This window comes from Dermacentor andersoni, chromosome 11 (assembly GCF_023375885.2).
Source record: "Dermacentor andersoni chromosome 11, qqDerAnde1_hic_scaffold, whole genome shotgun sequence".
Classification (NCBI taxonomy): Eukaryota; Metazoa; Arthropoda; class Arachnida; order Ixodida; family Ixodidae; genus Dermacentor; species Dermacentor andersoni.
The window spans coordinates 77,421,776-77,435,368 of NC_092824.1; the positions used below are offsets into that span (position 1 = coordinate 77,421,776).

Here is a 13,593-nt window from a genome sequence, read left to right on the forward strand (position 1 = left end):
ATGAGAACGGAATTTGCCGTCTAGTGATTATCGCTTGGGCGCCCGCTTTCATGTGTTTGTCGTGGACGGTCTTCCTTCACGCACTTTCTATTTCGTTGATCTTGAGTCCGTGTCAGGCTTAGATAAAACAGCACGATGGCAAGAAAGAGCCAAACGGTGTGTCGCAAGCACAACTGGAGGGTCACAAAATACACCATTTTCGACGGGTATTTTGTCAGCAGCCGTCAAAACAACCCGGGCGCACTTTACCCTTCCCCTACTTTTCTTTAGCTTACCCACAGGGTTATAGGCTTCGCAACTTGCGCACAGAGTGAACATAAACAGTGCTAAATGCGCCGATCAACTCGACGGTGCAGTTTTATCGCATCCTATTTAGCTATCGTTCGATATCGGGAAAACATAACAAGAGTTTGTATCTCAAGTTGAAGCGTATGTAAGTTTTCTTCCACATCGCTAAAGCTAAGTTATAGTTATAGTTGCAACCAGTGGCCAGATCTCGCGATGGCACTTCGCCGTGACTGTACAGTGAGCGAATCCCTTCTCTCTAGACTTTCGAGCATTGTTAACGTCGATAAATTACAAAGGAGCTATGAAAGACGCTGGAGTTGAGAGTTCCACATACATTATGCCTAGAATTGTGAGTATGCAAACAGTGCCATGACTTCTGCCGCACACACATCTTAAACTTACCGCCGAATACAAAAAAAAAAAAATCCAGGCAACCATATGACGATGCAAGTCGCGCAAACTCGTCTACATCTGTTAATCCTTCTGCCAAATTTTCGCTACACAGTAACAGCTTTATAATATATATATAATATAACTAACGTTTAGTGCACACTCAATTACTTCTTCTCTTTTAGTTAACGCCAAAATTGAGGAAGCACAATCCAATCTGAGGCGTAGCCAAATCCAGCCGAAGCTTATTTTCATCGCAGACAGCTCGCAACTATAGCATCGGCCTCGGTCCCGTTATTGGCGTTGGTAAATTAAGCGCGTTACTAGACGGCTACCACACCCTCACTCTTTCCTCTTCCGCTTTCTGGTTTTTCGCTCCGCCGACACACACAGGCGGCTTTTCTAGGGTTAACGCCCCTGAGTCGACTAGATTACTTCACGGCGACGCGCTCATCGTTTCTCTGCTTATTACTGCTACTCTGCCGGTTCTCTTTCCTCAACGAAAACGAACAACGCACGCGATGGCGTCGCGCGGTCAAACCGAAACGAGCAAGCTGAAGGAGCGGCTCGAAGAGCAGCTCGATCGGCTTATGGCACAGCTGAGCGACCTCGAAGAGTGCCGCGCCGAGCTCGACGAGGACGAGTACGAGGAGACCAAGCGCGAGACGCTAGAACAGCTGCGCGAGTTCCAGCTGTCTCTGGCCAAGATCGTGTCCGGAGACATGACTCTCGTGGACCAGCTGAGCGGCATGCAGCTCGCCATACAGGTGAGCCGAACGAGACGCGTACACGCAGGGTCGTCGGTTGAGAGTCGCCACAGCGCCGATCATACCAGTTTATAAAACTGGTGTGAAAATCAGTTCACTTTACTGCACGACTTATCACTGCGTTCACATTTTTTGAAGGTAGCGCAAGGGTAGTACAGTGGTAGCAAGGCGCGCGCTCAGGCTGATTTGTTAGGATACGCGTACTAAAAGCGGCGAAAAAGAGACAGACGTATGAACAGACGACACAGGCGCTCATTCCGAGTAGCTCAATTTGGTCGCCCATCGGCCACTCGGAACTCCGGAGTTCGCGACATTCGGACGCGAAATAACTTTTCTGCAACGCGAGGAGCGATACGTTGTTCGTGCTGCGGAGCCGAGTAATGTGGTGCTTCGCGAGCCCACGGTCAAGCTATATTGCCAAGCAAAGCACCCAGTACACAAGCTAATTCAGACAAGTGCGGCTGTAAGCCCTGCTCCGCTCTTCACAGCAAGCTTAGTAAAGGGGTGTTTTGTAGCTAAAACGTTGTCTGTGTCCCGAGTGGAATGGGGAACGCAGCTCTGATGCGCTCTCGGCTCTGCATAGCTTGCTCGGCGAAAGAGACTTTGTAGCCTACAGTCAATGTCACAGCTGCGTTGTGAAGACAGCGTTCAGCCCATTCGCGCAAGTGTGACTGTGGCTGTACTTCGCTTTTCAGAGTACGCTTAGTAATGCAGTGTTTGATGCTCACCGACAGCATCACAAAAAAAAAAAAAAAAGAGTCGCAATGAATTTAGCAGACTGCATACAACCGCGTAATGGTTGCACCACATTGCAGCTAAGGAAGAAACAGCAAATGCTCATTTAGCAATTAACACGATGCAAATTGTGGGAGTACTTGCGCCGCAATTAAAGTAAGCACAAATGACAAGTTGTGCAGACTTCCTATGAAAGGTCACCAGCACATAGGGTGTGACAAAAAAAAAAAAAACGGACGCCTTATCTATTAGTCACAGCTACAGGTCAAATATCATGCAGTGTATGTGCTAGAGTTGCTATAGTTGGTAACAGCCTAAGAATTAAAAACAAGCTCTATCCACAAATACAGTGCACCTGCCCTTGACCTGTTAAAGAGAGCCGAGCCAGCTAGAGTCTGCTCACAGCTTAATGACTTCGCTCTGCTAATGTAAAGGCTGGGCTAATTGGAAAAGAAAAGCCAATTGTTTCAAGCTATATTATATTTGGCTGAGCCGTGATACAAGGTGTTGTTTGGTAGCAATTACTCCGAGTAATTTGCACTAGCAGTTACACACGTTCAGGTACTCCATTTCTAACATTCTTTGACCTTTTGAACATTCTTTAACATTGACGGTCTAATGCTAAAAATGAGCATGACATGAACTGCTGCACTTTTTGTTATGGCGCATAAAACAACTCTTCTCTTTACAAACCCTGTACTCACGCTGACCGTTCTACAAAGGAACCATATTTATTGCTTAACATTTGTTTTTATTTTTTTCACACACTTTCAAAGCCTGGAGGCATTACAGAAAGAAGTGGGGTAAAAAAATGCAATAAGAAGAAACTATAGCTTGGGGGCTCCTATCTTAATACATTGGAAAGGAGAAATCATTTTTCTCTGCAAACGCTGAACTAAATTTGATAAGGTTTGTTACATTAAAAAAAAAGGTAAGGTCTAGTATCTGTGGGAAGCAGAATTTTTTATTTAGGCCATAGCTTTTTAATAAGATGTGTTAAAAAGTGTTAAAAACTGCAGTATGCAAATTATCATGTTAGCAACTCTAACTCTGCGATAAAGAATGATATCAAAATTCTGCAAACTGCATGTAATAGTGCACCTAAAGCAAAGAAAATCGGTATATTATGTGCCCCTATGAAATATAATAAAAATTTCTGAACACACCTTTTGCAAAACCGTTCTAACAGTGTGACAAATCCGTGTAAACTGTGACTTAATATACCTATCTCCTTTCACTGACAGGAAAGTCTGTTAAACTATTGTTCGACATGCAAGTTTGTCAGTCAGTGCTAGTATGTATAGTGGTCAGAAATTGAAATGCGATACTCGGATCACATAGTGGCAGACACTTCTTACGCCACCAGTGTGCGCTTGGTGATCATTGAGGGGCCCAGTGCTGTTGCAATACATCATAAAGGCGCTTGCTTTCATGTGAAAGCATTGGCTCGGTGGTGGAAAAAGCTCCAAGTATTGTGTTTCAATCGCTAAGCACTGTACAGTGCTCTTAAGTTCAAATGCGAACAATTTCGAAATTGCTCCAGACTTTCATGTTCACTTACATTTACGACAGCAGCTGAATTCAGACTCAAAACATACCCTTGAGACTGCTATATGTTTAGAAAGCAGCTACAGAACAATTACATGTCACACTCTTCTGTAATTATGCATAACAGACATTCGTTCCTGTTCACATTTTAATTTATGACCACCGTACACTGGTTACTTAACACTCCACAATGCGTTGGCGGGCTAGTTGGTGCGGATCCATAAATACTTTGTTTAGCGCAATACAACGGACACAAGAAAGGCCACCAGGGCAAGGCGCCACTCTCAACTAACATCATTTTATTGCATCACTCCTTTATAGGCAGCAGAAACTAGAGGAACATGTGCAGTGAGCACCATGTGCAGGAACCACCAACATCCAATCACAAGAGCGCGCTCATGCGACAGAATCTAAAAAACCATATTCAGCACTGTACAAGTTTAAAGAAGGCGCACTAATGCACTGTGGCTCAACGACTGTATGAAGAATGCTTCCGATAACTCTCGGGCGGTGGTATCACGGCTCTTTTTCAAAATCATGGTATCACGAAACATGGGTTTAATGATGATGTCAGTTGAGAGTAGCGCCTTGTCCTGTCGCCTTTCTTGTGTCCGTTGTATTGCGCCAAACAAAGTATTTATGGATATGTAACACTCATTGCTCAGATGCTGATGCGCTGTTCTTCACTTCAGCTTATTTCATTCAATGGCGCGTTTACTGCTATCCAAACCTTTCACATTCCCCTTTAGGCGGCCATTAGCGACGCATTCCGGACGCCCGAGGTGATCAGGATGTTCGCGAAGAAGCAGCCAGACCAGCTACGCGAGCGCCTGTCACAGCTGCAGAGGGACGCCAAGATTGGTCGGCTCACCGAGGACGAGCTGGCACCGCAGAAGCTCGAGATCCTCGCCGCTCTCAAGAAGCTCAAGGCCAGCCTGCTTCCCGAAGAGGAGCACTACCTTGAGAAGCACGCTAGCAAGGCACTGCTCGACTTTGACCAGGTCGGCGAAGACTCGGCGGACGCGAGCAGACTGCTTGACGTAGCGGGCTCCCAAATCAAGGCTGCTGCGCAGCGATGACTCTGGTTCTAGTCACAGTTCGCCCTTTGGAATGCTGGCTTCCATTGTGTGTTCCTGTCTGTTGCATTGTTTGCAACTTTTGAGGTGTTGGTAATGATGGTGCACCTTTTGGTGAATCAAGCACCGTACCTAACTGTTGCAGCTGTCCCATGTCAATGACACAAGGTGTTGCATATAGTACAGATAAATGAATTAAGTACACTTGTGAACGCTACCCTTTTCATGGTTGCTGTTGCGCATGTCCACTTCTTTTACACACCTTTGGCCGCTTTCCTTGCAACACTGTAGGTGCGATGATGCAATTATCTTGCCATTGACCTTACAGTTCGCTATGAAAATTACTAGGTGGAACTCGGCTGCCCCAATCATTCAGCTACAATGAGAATGATTGCTAGTTACATGTATTTGTCTAATCTTCATTCCTGCAGCTTATTATTACGTGCCTCTACTGGCCTAACTTTCCAAGCGATCATATCTTTCTGAACACACGAAGGCAATCAGGCTCTCAGCACGTGCATAGTTGTGAATTGTTACATTTGTAACACAATACTTTGTTGACCATGATCTATTTGCAAAGTCGCAAAGTTTGAAGTCACAATGATAAAGTTAGAGATATCCGCATCCCAGCCATCATTCATCTGCTGGCTGATCCACAATACTTCCAGCTTCCATATGCATTAGTGTCAGATTTCCCTCTAGTAACATTTGTATAAAAATTATGTGGATCCCATGCACTGATGGAATCTATGTAAATGAAGCTTTCTGTGCTGTTTGCTTTGATTGATGATAATTAACAGTGATGCTGATGGCAAATGTTTAAATTATTTAGCGTTTAGTCCAATATAAGAGTGCTGAGTTGATGTTAAACACTTATTTGTGTGCACCACTGCCGTTTGTCTGCGTAGTACACAGAACACATAGGGAGATGTTTGCTTGAGGCGTTGTTGTGTGCCATTGTTCATAATCTCAGAGAGGGTTGAGCATTATCATTACCTCGCATGTCACATCGCATTGTGGCAGACATGTTAAACTTTCTTTGAATGATGGGACTGTACGTACCAGAGCCACAATCTGATTATGAGGTACGCTGTAGTGGTAGACTACAGATTAATTTTGACCCCTGGAGTCCTTCAACGAGCACCTAAATCTAAGTACATTTGTATTTCGCCCCCATCAAAATGTGGCTGCCGTGGTCGAGATCGAACTCGTGGCCTCGGGCTAAGCCACAGTTACAAAGCCACCACGGCATGTGCACAAGTGTTGATTTGGCGTGCGACCACTTCCGTAGTGTCGCCTAGATGCTACAGTGCTTTAATGCAGCTTTGCATCTGCACGCCGTGCATCAGTTGCCAGCGTGACAAATTTGCATGCGTTTTATTTCACATATAGCAGAAACATACCGTGCCGTACCTTGAACCTATACGTATTCAGCTTGTCCGCAACCGTTGCCGTGTCTTGTGGTAGCGTTTTCTCACCTTGTCTCTCTCCTACTCTCTCCCCATATATGGGAACTGTGAGCGAGGGTGGCAAGGCTGTTTTTCACTAATTTCACAACTGCATCAGCTTTACCCATTCCCTGCCTCTTTTCCACCCTCCTATCTACTGTTCTATCTACCTCCGCAATGCATTTCTGCAATGCATTTGCAGGGGTCATAGATAATTACAGCTGTCAAGAGGTTAATATGATGACGCCCAGGCAGCTGCAGTGGGCATTGTGCACATGCGACACCATGGAAAGGTCGAAACAAGCTTCTTGTGGCGCCTTTCCTCTCTGCCACGCTCCCTCCATGTATATGCACACTCTGAACCCTCCCCCATGCAACATGCAAGACAGCCACAGCAGCAGTGGAAGAGTCAAAGAAAGCTTGCTTTCGAAAGCTTTCCACCATCAATCATTAACAAAGGCTGGTGTCACAGCCGTCCATACTCATTGAAGTTGTGTGGATATGTACACATGAAATTAAATGTTAGATTCAGTTGCAAACAAGTTAAACCATCAATTCAGCCACATTTGGTCATGTTCAGAAGGTGCAGTCGATTCATTCTTTAAGCCAGAGAGGTGGATATTCCACTCCATTCCACAGGAACGCCCACGCCACTTTTCTTTAAAATTTTACAGTACTATGCATGGCGAGTCACTGTGAACTGGCAAGATTATTATTTGTAGTTTAGTTTTTGTATAGAAAGGTACTGAAGGCCGGAATGTCATTGCCAATGTGCGACACTCGTTATACATTGCAGAGATATCTGAAAGGCAGCATCGCATTATGTGATTATGTGTGATGGTCATTCTCTTTTGTACAAGACACCAAGCCTTGTAAAGGCCTGATATCCTTTATCAGGCATTGATATTTATGTGTAATAAATCATAAATGTCCCGTTCTAATGGTGCTTGTGTAGTTCCATACAGTTGCCTCTAGTTTCTCCCCTTTCCAGACAGAAATCATCTTCACAGACTCGGAAATCTGTCTTTACAGCTGGAATGAGCTTGACGGTTCAGGGAGCAGTAGTGGCATTTATTTACTTTCACCAGATTCTGTTAATGCTTGTTATGAAAACAAGGATTAAAGGACCCTGGTTTCACTATAAGAAACGTCTACCTTTGTGAGCTTCTCATGATGTATCTGCTCGTACCTCAAAAATATTGCACAGATGCTCTATATCTAGGTTATCTGTAACTAGGCTTTTTACGCACTCCAAAATATTGCTCCAGTTGGCCCTCAAAGAAATGTGTACCTGATTTATGAAGAATCGGACAAAGGGAGACGCCACCACCACCCTTAGCTCAAGGTCTTGTTACAAGGTTCCTAGAGCATATCTGGCCAAAACTCGGGACAGTATTGAGCTTCAAATGAGACTTCATTGCGACAATATTAAACAAAGCAGAGCAGAGAATGACAAGGCCATCTTTTTCTGGTGATGCATCATTTGTGGTGATAACTGTCTGGATTTGTGTGATAGTTATTTAGCTTATTAACTGAAATTCAAGTTTAGAAGAAAAGCTGTAATAGCAAAAACGAAGTCAGTCAGCACACTAAGCATGCCAGTTTGAAAGAACCCCATACCTGGCACTAGTTTCTATGAGTAGGTTCCTTCAGCAGTACAAAAAAAAACAACATACAGCATGAAAAAAATGTTCACCAGAACGTATGAATTTTATGAAAGTGGTGTTGTGCAGAGGATTTCCACCAAACCGTATATTGGATAATTTCAATTCTGCAATTGCAGTGTGCCCCAAAAATCAGATAGCAAATCTTAATTTACCCACCACTCATCATTATCCCACACATCCTGGTGCACGATGTCGTGAATGATGCATTTCCAAAAGAATGATCTCTTTATAATCTCTGCTACACTGTGCTTAATAAGCACTTAGTCACTTGCAAAACACCTGGTGTACAACTTGCACGGCTGGTGCTGTTGACCGAGACAGTTCAGAGGTAAGTGTAACCACTATGTTACTCATGCTGCAAACAACATAAATATGAGACAAAAGATTAAGGAATTTCGTCCCACTCCGCACGTTACTCTATTGTGTGAGCAACTGCCTTTTACTATGTGTAACGGAGAATCTGTTCATAAACAATAAATGAGTTGGGCAAGATCACCTGCCCTCTCCACACAGGAAGAGAGCTTGACTGTTTAATTTCATAACTTAAAACACTGGCTACTTTTTTTCCCCTGCTTATGTCATGCATGAAAATGAAAGCGAATTTACTTCTTTGCATCACTCAGGAACTCGAAAAACAGCATCACAAACTTGTATTAGCACAAGCTTATTTCTAATCATGGTACTAATTATAGTGCCTTCAGGGGCTTTCCTTTAAAGTGAAACAGCTGAATGCAACATAGAAGCAGGAGTCACTGTATATGAAACAGCCTGGCTTCCTGGATCATAGTTCCACACACTTGCCTGGTGCCTCTCTCTTTCATATATGACTATGATCATGGCGATATGAGACGATCATGAACACTAAGGAGATGTGCCAGGGTATAATCATATATCGTATGATCATAATCTCGCACCATGATGATCTTGAATGTTGGGGAAATGTGCATGGGCTCCTCATGGCATGACGGACCTATGGGCCCCGGGTGCCAGACGACCTAGCTACGCCACTGCCAACGGCCAAGCGTCAGTTGCAGAACAATCTAGATGGCCGCTGTAGCCTACCATCCCCTCCATGGCTTCTGCGCAGAGGACCGAGGAACCACTCAATAGCTTCCAGCAGTTAAGAAGCGGAAAAACTCCTTTAAAGGGACACTCAAGAAAAATATTTATCAATAAACTAAGATTGTTAGACTATTCACACAGAAGCGCATTATCGTTTCCTGGGTGCCAATGTACGATTTCGTTGCGTAGGAAACTGGCACCAAAGGTCCTGCCGCTGCTCGATTTGAATCGCCCACAGCAGAACAGACGAGTTGACGTAAATCCCACGCGGCCTCCCTCTCTGCCACTCTCTGTGAATCAGTCAGGTCTGATGTCACACGAGAAGTGCCATAATCCAAAAATAGGTGATGCCACTCCAATATTCCTTTTTTTCGTCATTTTCTTGCTTACAATAGCTGTGTTCTAACTATGAATTATTGATTACTACAATTGCCTGATCTATTATCTAGCTCAACTTAGCATTTTCCTTAATTGTCCCTATAAGAAAACGATATGCCTTACAACCACAACCCCCTCCAAACAGAAGGCAGTGTTTTATATCAGGACGCAGCTGCATGCACTATAGTTTCAACATAAACATCTGCATTCATGGCGTAATAAAAGGCAAATGGGGAAGACAAAAAGTGCAGTACTTCTTAGGTTAATCAGCCGTAACTTCAATGTATTACCGTGGGGTAATCGGTCACTAATTACATTTTAGCCTCATAACTAAGTGTGAAATACAGCAGAACACCTCATTCATACAGTCCCGCATCGTACGATTTCCGGACAGTAATGTTCGCAATCGAGAACGGAAATAATGACACAATAAAGTTACGCTTCTTTCTTACCAGCCACTATGTACTCTAAAAACGCTGTCTTTCAGCACCAACGTTCAGTACATCGGCAAAGTGCAATCATAAAAAATGACAATACAGTTACACTTCTTTTTTACTGGTTACTATGTTCCCAGAAAACACGACCTTTCGGCATCAACGTTCAGCACTTCAGCAAACAGCAATATGATATGTTTTCCAGTCACTAGATACCCTGTGCACAAGAAAAGCCGCCAGGCAAGTCATTGAGAGTGCGATTGAGAGCAGCGAGCGCCCACCACAGCGGCTTCCCCACAGTACTCGGCCACCCGTGTCACGTGAAAATGCCGGCACACAATTAGTTTCCTCCTCTGGCTCCACCTAATTTCTCCTTGCAGGTCACAGCATGTCGCATTCACAGACATCGCCGCCAACCCTGCTGCAGTAAGCATTTTCCACCGTCAGATCCACAGCGTATGTGGCGTAGCCACATACGCCGTGGAACTACTGTACTGTATTGTACGTTTGTACTGTACTGTACGTTCTACGTACAGTATGTAGAAACCTACTGTACGTTTTTGACAGGAGATGACTCAAATGCGGCGCCACTAGCTGCTGCAGATGCTGTGAAGTGAGCATCACGTTTCGCTCTGGCGGCTTCACATTCCAGCGTTGCCCACCACATCGATTTCATTTCGGTTTCCCATTGCCGTCTTGAAACGCTTTGCAATAGGAAAATGACAAAGCGCCTCTTGGGCCGCTTGAGCCCCAACAGTTCAATGCCGCATTGGTATCTCGTGCAATAATTTGTGCAATGCTTCGCATTACGTCGACGTAAACTGCTGTTGAATCTGTAGAATTTTTTTTTACTTTCGACAGTATGTTTTCCCTGTTATTACGTTTTTCGTTTTCTTCCAAATTGTACGAACAAGGTTCTCCTTAATCAGGCGAGTATTGCACACAATGGCACATGCACAAAAACAAATCAGTCCTAGTTCGTCTTTTTACATTCAAATTTCACTAATGCACGACTCCGCAATATTGAAGGCATTCTTGTAAGCTTTAAAAAAAATTCTGCAGTTTTATCCGCCAAAACCACAATCTCATGAACTCCATAGTTGGGGGGGGGGCTTTGGATTAATTATGACCACCCATGAGTCATTCATGTGCACTCAATGCACGGTACACAAGTGTTTTTTGCATTCTGCCCTCAAAAGAATGCGGCCGCTGTGGTCATGATCAAACATGTGAAACGTTTGCAGCACAACTTCATAGCCAATGAGCTATTGCACACTTCACGTGACCATCCCAATTCAGCCCCGGAAAACGGGTTCACTGGCTAAGATGCAACACAATCTTGGTTTTTACTTTCCAATTCCACGCTCCAAAAACTTCTGCAGCCGGCTTTATATATGCCAGTACTTTTTTTTTCTCTTTATCAAATGACAATTCATGACAATGGCAATGGTAATTCAATGTCTAGATTCCGTCACTGCACATGATATGCCGAGTTATCCATCTTTTTGAAAACTGACTTACTAAAGGTCTTCGATGGTAGATCTCGCACGCGCGTCACAGTTGGAATACTTCGACATGGCCTGCAAGGCACAAGTCGCCGAGTGATGTTGACGCTTTTGTTACTGCACCTATACAAATTGATCAATTTGATCAACAGCTTTTCTATGCGTTGTTGTATCTGTGTAGGTTTGGGAATGTACAGCAAATTATGTCTGCCAACATACTACAGCATCTGCACCTTGATGCGGTGACACACACCCTATACTTTTCCACATCTCATGGCGGTGCGGGGGCAAACCTCTACACTTAAAGACGCCTAGCACATCGTGTGAGCCGAGGAAGGTACAGCTGACCGGCGATACCCTGGCGGGCCAAGAAGAGCTCGTCCAGCAAGTTCGTCGAGTATGGCCAGTAGAGTCCTGGAATGAAGACACCACCCACTCAACCTCAGGAGCAACGACCTCGATGGTTGAAATAAATGTTCTCTCTCTCTCTACACGTTGTTAAACATTTCTGTTGGAATTGTTCTACTAGCAACATTATGCACCACCTGAAATGACGACTGAGCTCTAACTATTTGTCAGAGTTGAGAATCCTTGGCAGATTGGGGAACCTGTAAAAATAAAACTTCTACTGAAGGTACTGTCAAAACTAGCCTCCGGTGCTCGTAGTACTTTTTCACAAAAAAAAAAAAGACTCCAAAATTTGCACTTTGGTCAATTCGACAACATAATTTTTAAATGACAGCAGTAGTGAAGAGACGGACGCTTCTTTCACGTTGTCAATTTTCCGATCTGATGTATACGCTGTTTTAACAATGTCTCAAACGGTAGATGCTTACGAATGCGTATTGTTTTGACAAATGTGTTGGACAAATATCAAGTGCAACCTTATTTTCTCCACAGTGGGTTGCTTTTATACATCAGTGCTTCGACAGCATATGTACAAAGTATTACGCACAACCCTGCTTGTCACGTGGAGTGTTTACTCACACAAAAGTACGCAATAAATTCCAGACCGACCTTCAACCGAAGCTTGAATAGCTGTCATTCTCTTACATTTTGGACACCAACTGTAGAGGAACTGAACAAAGCATGTGGAAGCTCCAACACCACTTGAACGCATGCTAGGCCACCTTGCTTGCAGAGAAATGTTGATCAAACGCAATATTCGAGCATGAGGAGGCTTCACGCTCCCTCATTTGACAACCATGCACTGCTTCATGAACCTAAAAATAGTGAAAAACAAGCCAGGTGCCTGCTGCAAGGAGTAAGCACAAATATTCCCTCTACAATAGGAACTTGCCCATTTTGACATTTTCGAAGCTACTGCTTTCCCACACAGTACGAGCATTACTATAGGTAGTATTGACACCAACAAATCATGATAAATTTTTTGCGTGACCTAAACTAGGAGCCAGGTACACATTTTGTATATCTAATTTTTTTTTCTGCTCCCAGTATTTATACTAAACATAGCAAATTATTACTTTTATTTGTGTTCCTTAAGGTGTGTCGTTGAAATTTCACGCAAACAATCTCACAAATTCTCTGAGCAATTATTACTGCTATATATCCATCCAAAACACCAGTGATCAGGTTACAATTTTATGTATCGCACACAGGCGTAGTCAGGGGGGAGGGGGGCTTATGGGACTTCAGCCCCCACCCGAAATTTTTTCGTGCTGTCATGCGTGCCGACCAAAACAACCCCCGGCACCGGAAATCATGCTCGATTTTGTCTAGAATGTCCTTTTTTACGCTCGAAAAAACATTTTAGCGCGAACATTGCGAAATCGGGCTGGATTTCACGGCAATGCCCATGCACCGGGTGTCGCGTATCGTAAAGCCAAGGGGCTCCATCAAAGCACAAAGTTCTAAAGGCGTGGCGGGTGGACTCATTGCGGCATCTCGCTGAGGCCACAGAATCTATGAGCGCTTGGATTTCAATTCTGAAACTTTATGGGTATAAAGTTCTAATAAACTTTTGATGCAACAGGTGTATTGACGTTTCCGAAGCCGTGCTTTAGATCTTGAATTCCATAACTAAGTGGGTTTAATGCTGTTATAAACATTTGATGCCGAAGGTGCATTGACTTTTCTAAAGTCCGTACATCAGACCATACGAGACGCCACATCACTGCATAATCAGACAAGTGCAGTGATTGCTTTGTCGTGGTGGAGCGTTGTGGTGGCTCATTTATGCCGTCATGTCGGAGAAAAGAATATCAACATTTCTTTTTCACCTGCACTAAAGCATCCATGTCAAGACACTAAAGCAAGCAAAGGTAACTGTTCTTA

General features: G+C 44.0%; 1 protein-coding gene across 1 annotated transcript; it reads left to right on the forward strand.

Moving 5' to 3' along the window:
- Window positions 1–921: 921 nt before the first annotated feature.
- Window positions 922–7,193, forward strand: LOC126517372 (protein LZIC-like). Its single transcript, XM_050167085.3, has 2 exons — window positions 922–1,445; window positions 4,478–7,193. The coding sequence occupies exons 1-2, from the start codon at window positions 1,200–1,202 to the stop codon at window positions 4,805–4,807; spliced, it is 576 nt and encodes a 191-aa protein (XP_050023042.1). The 5' UTR covers window positions 922–1,199; the 3' UTR covers window positions 4,808–7,193.
- The last annotated feature ends 6,400 nt before the right edge of the window (window positions 7,194–13,593 follow it).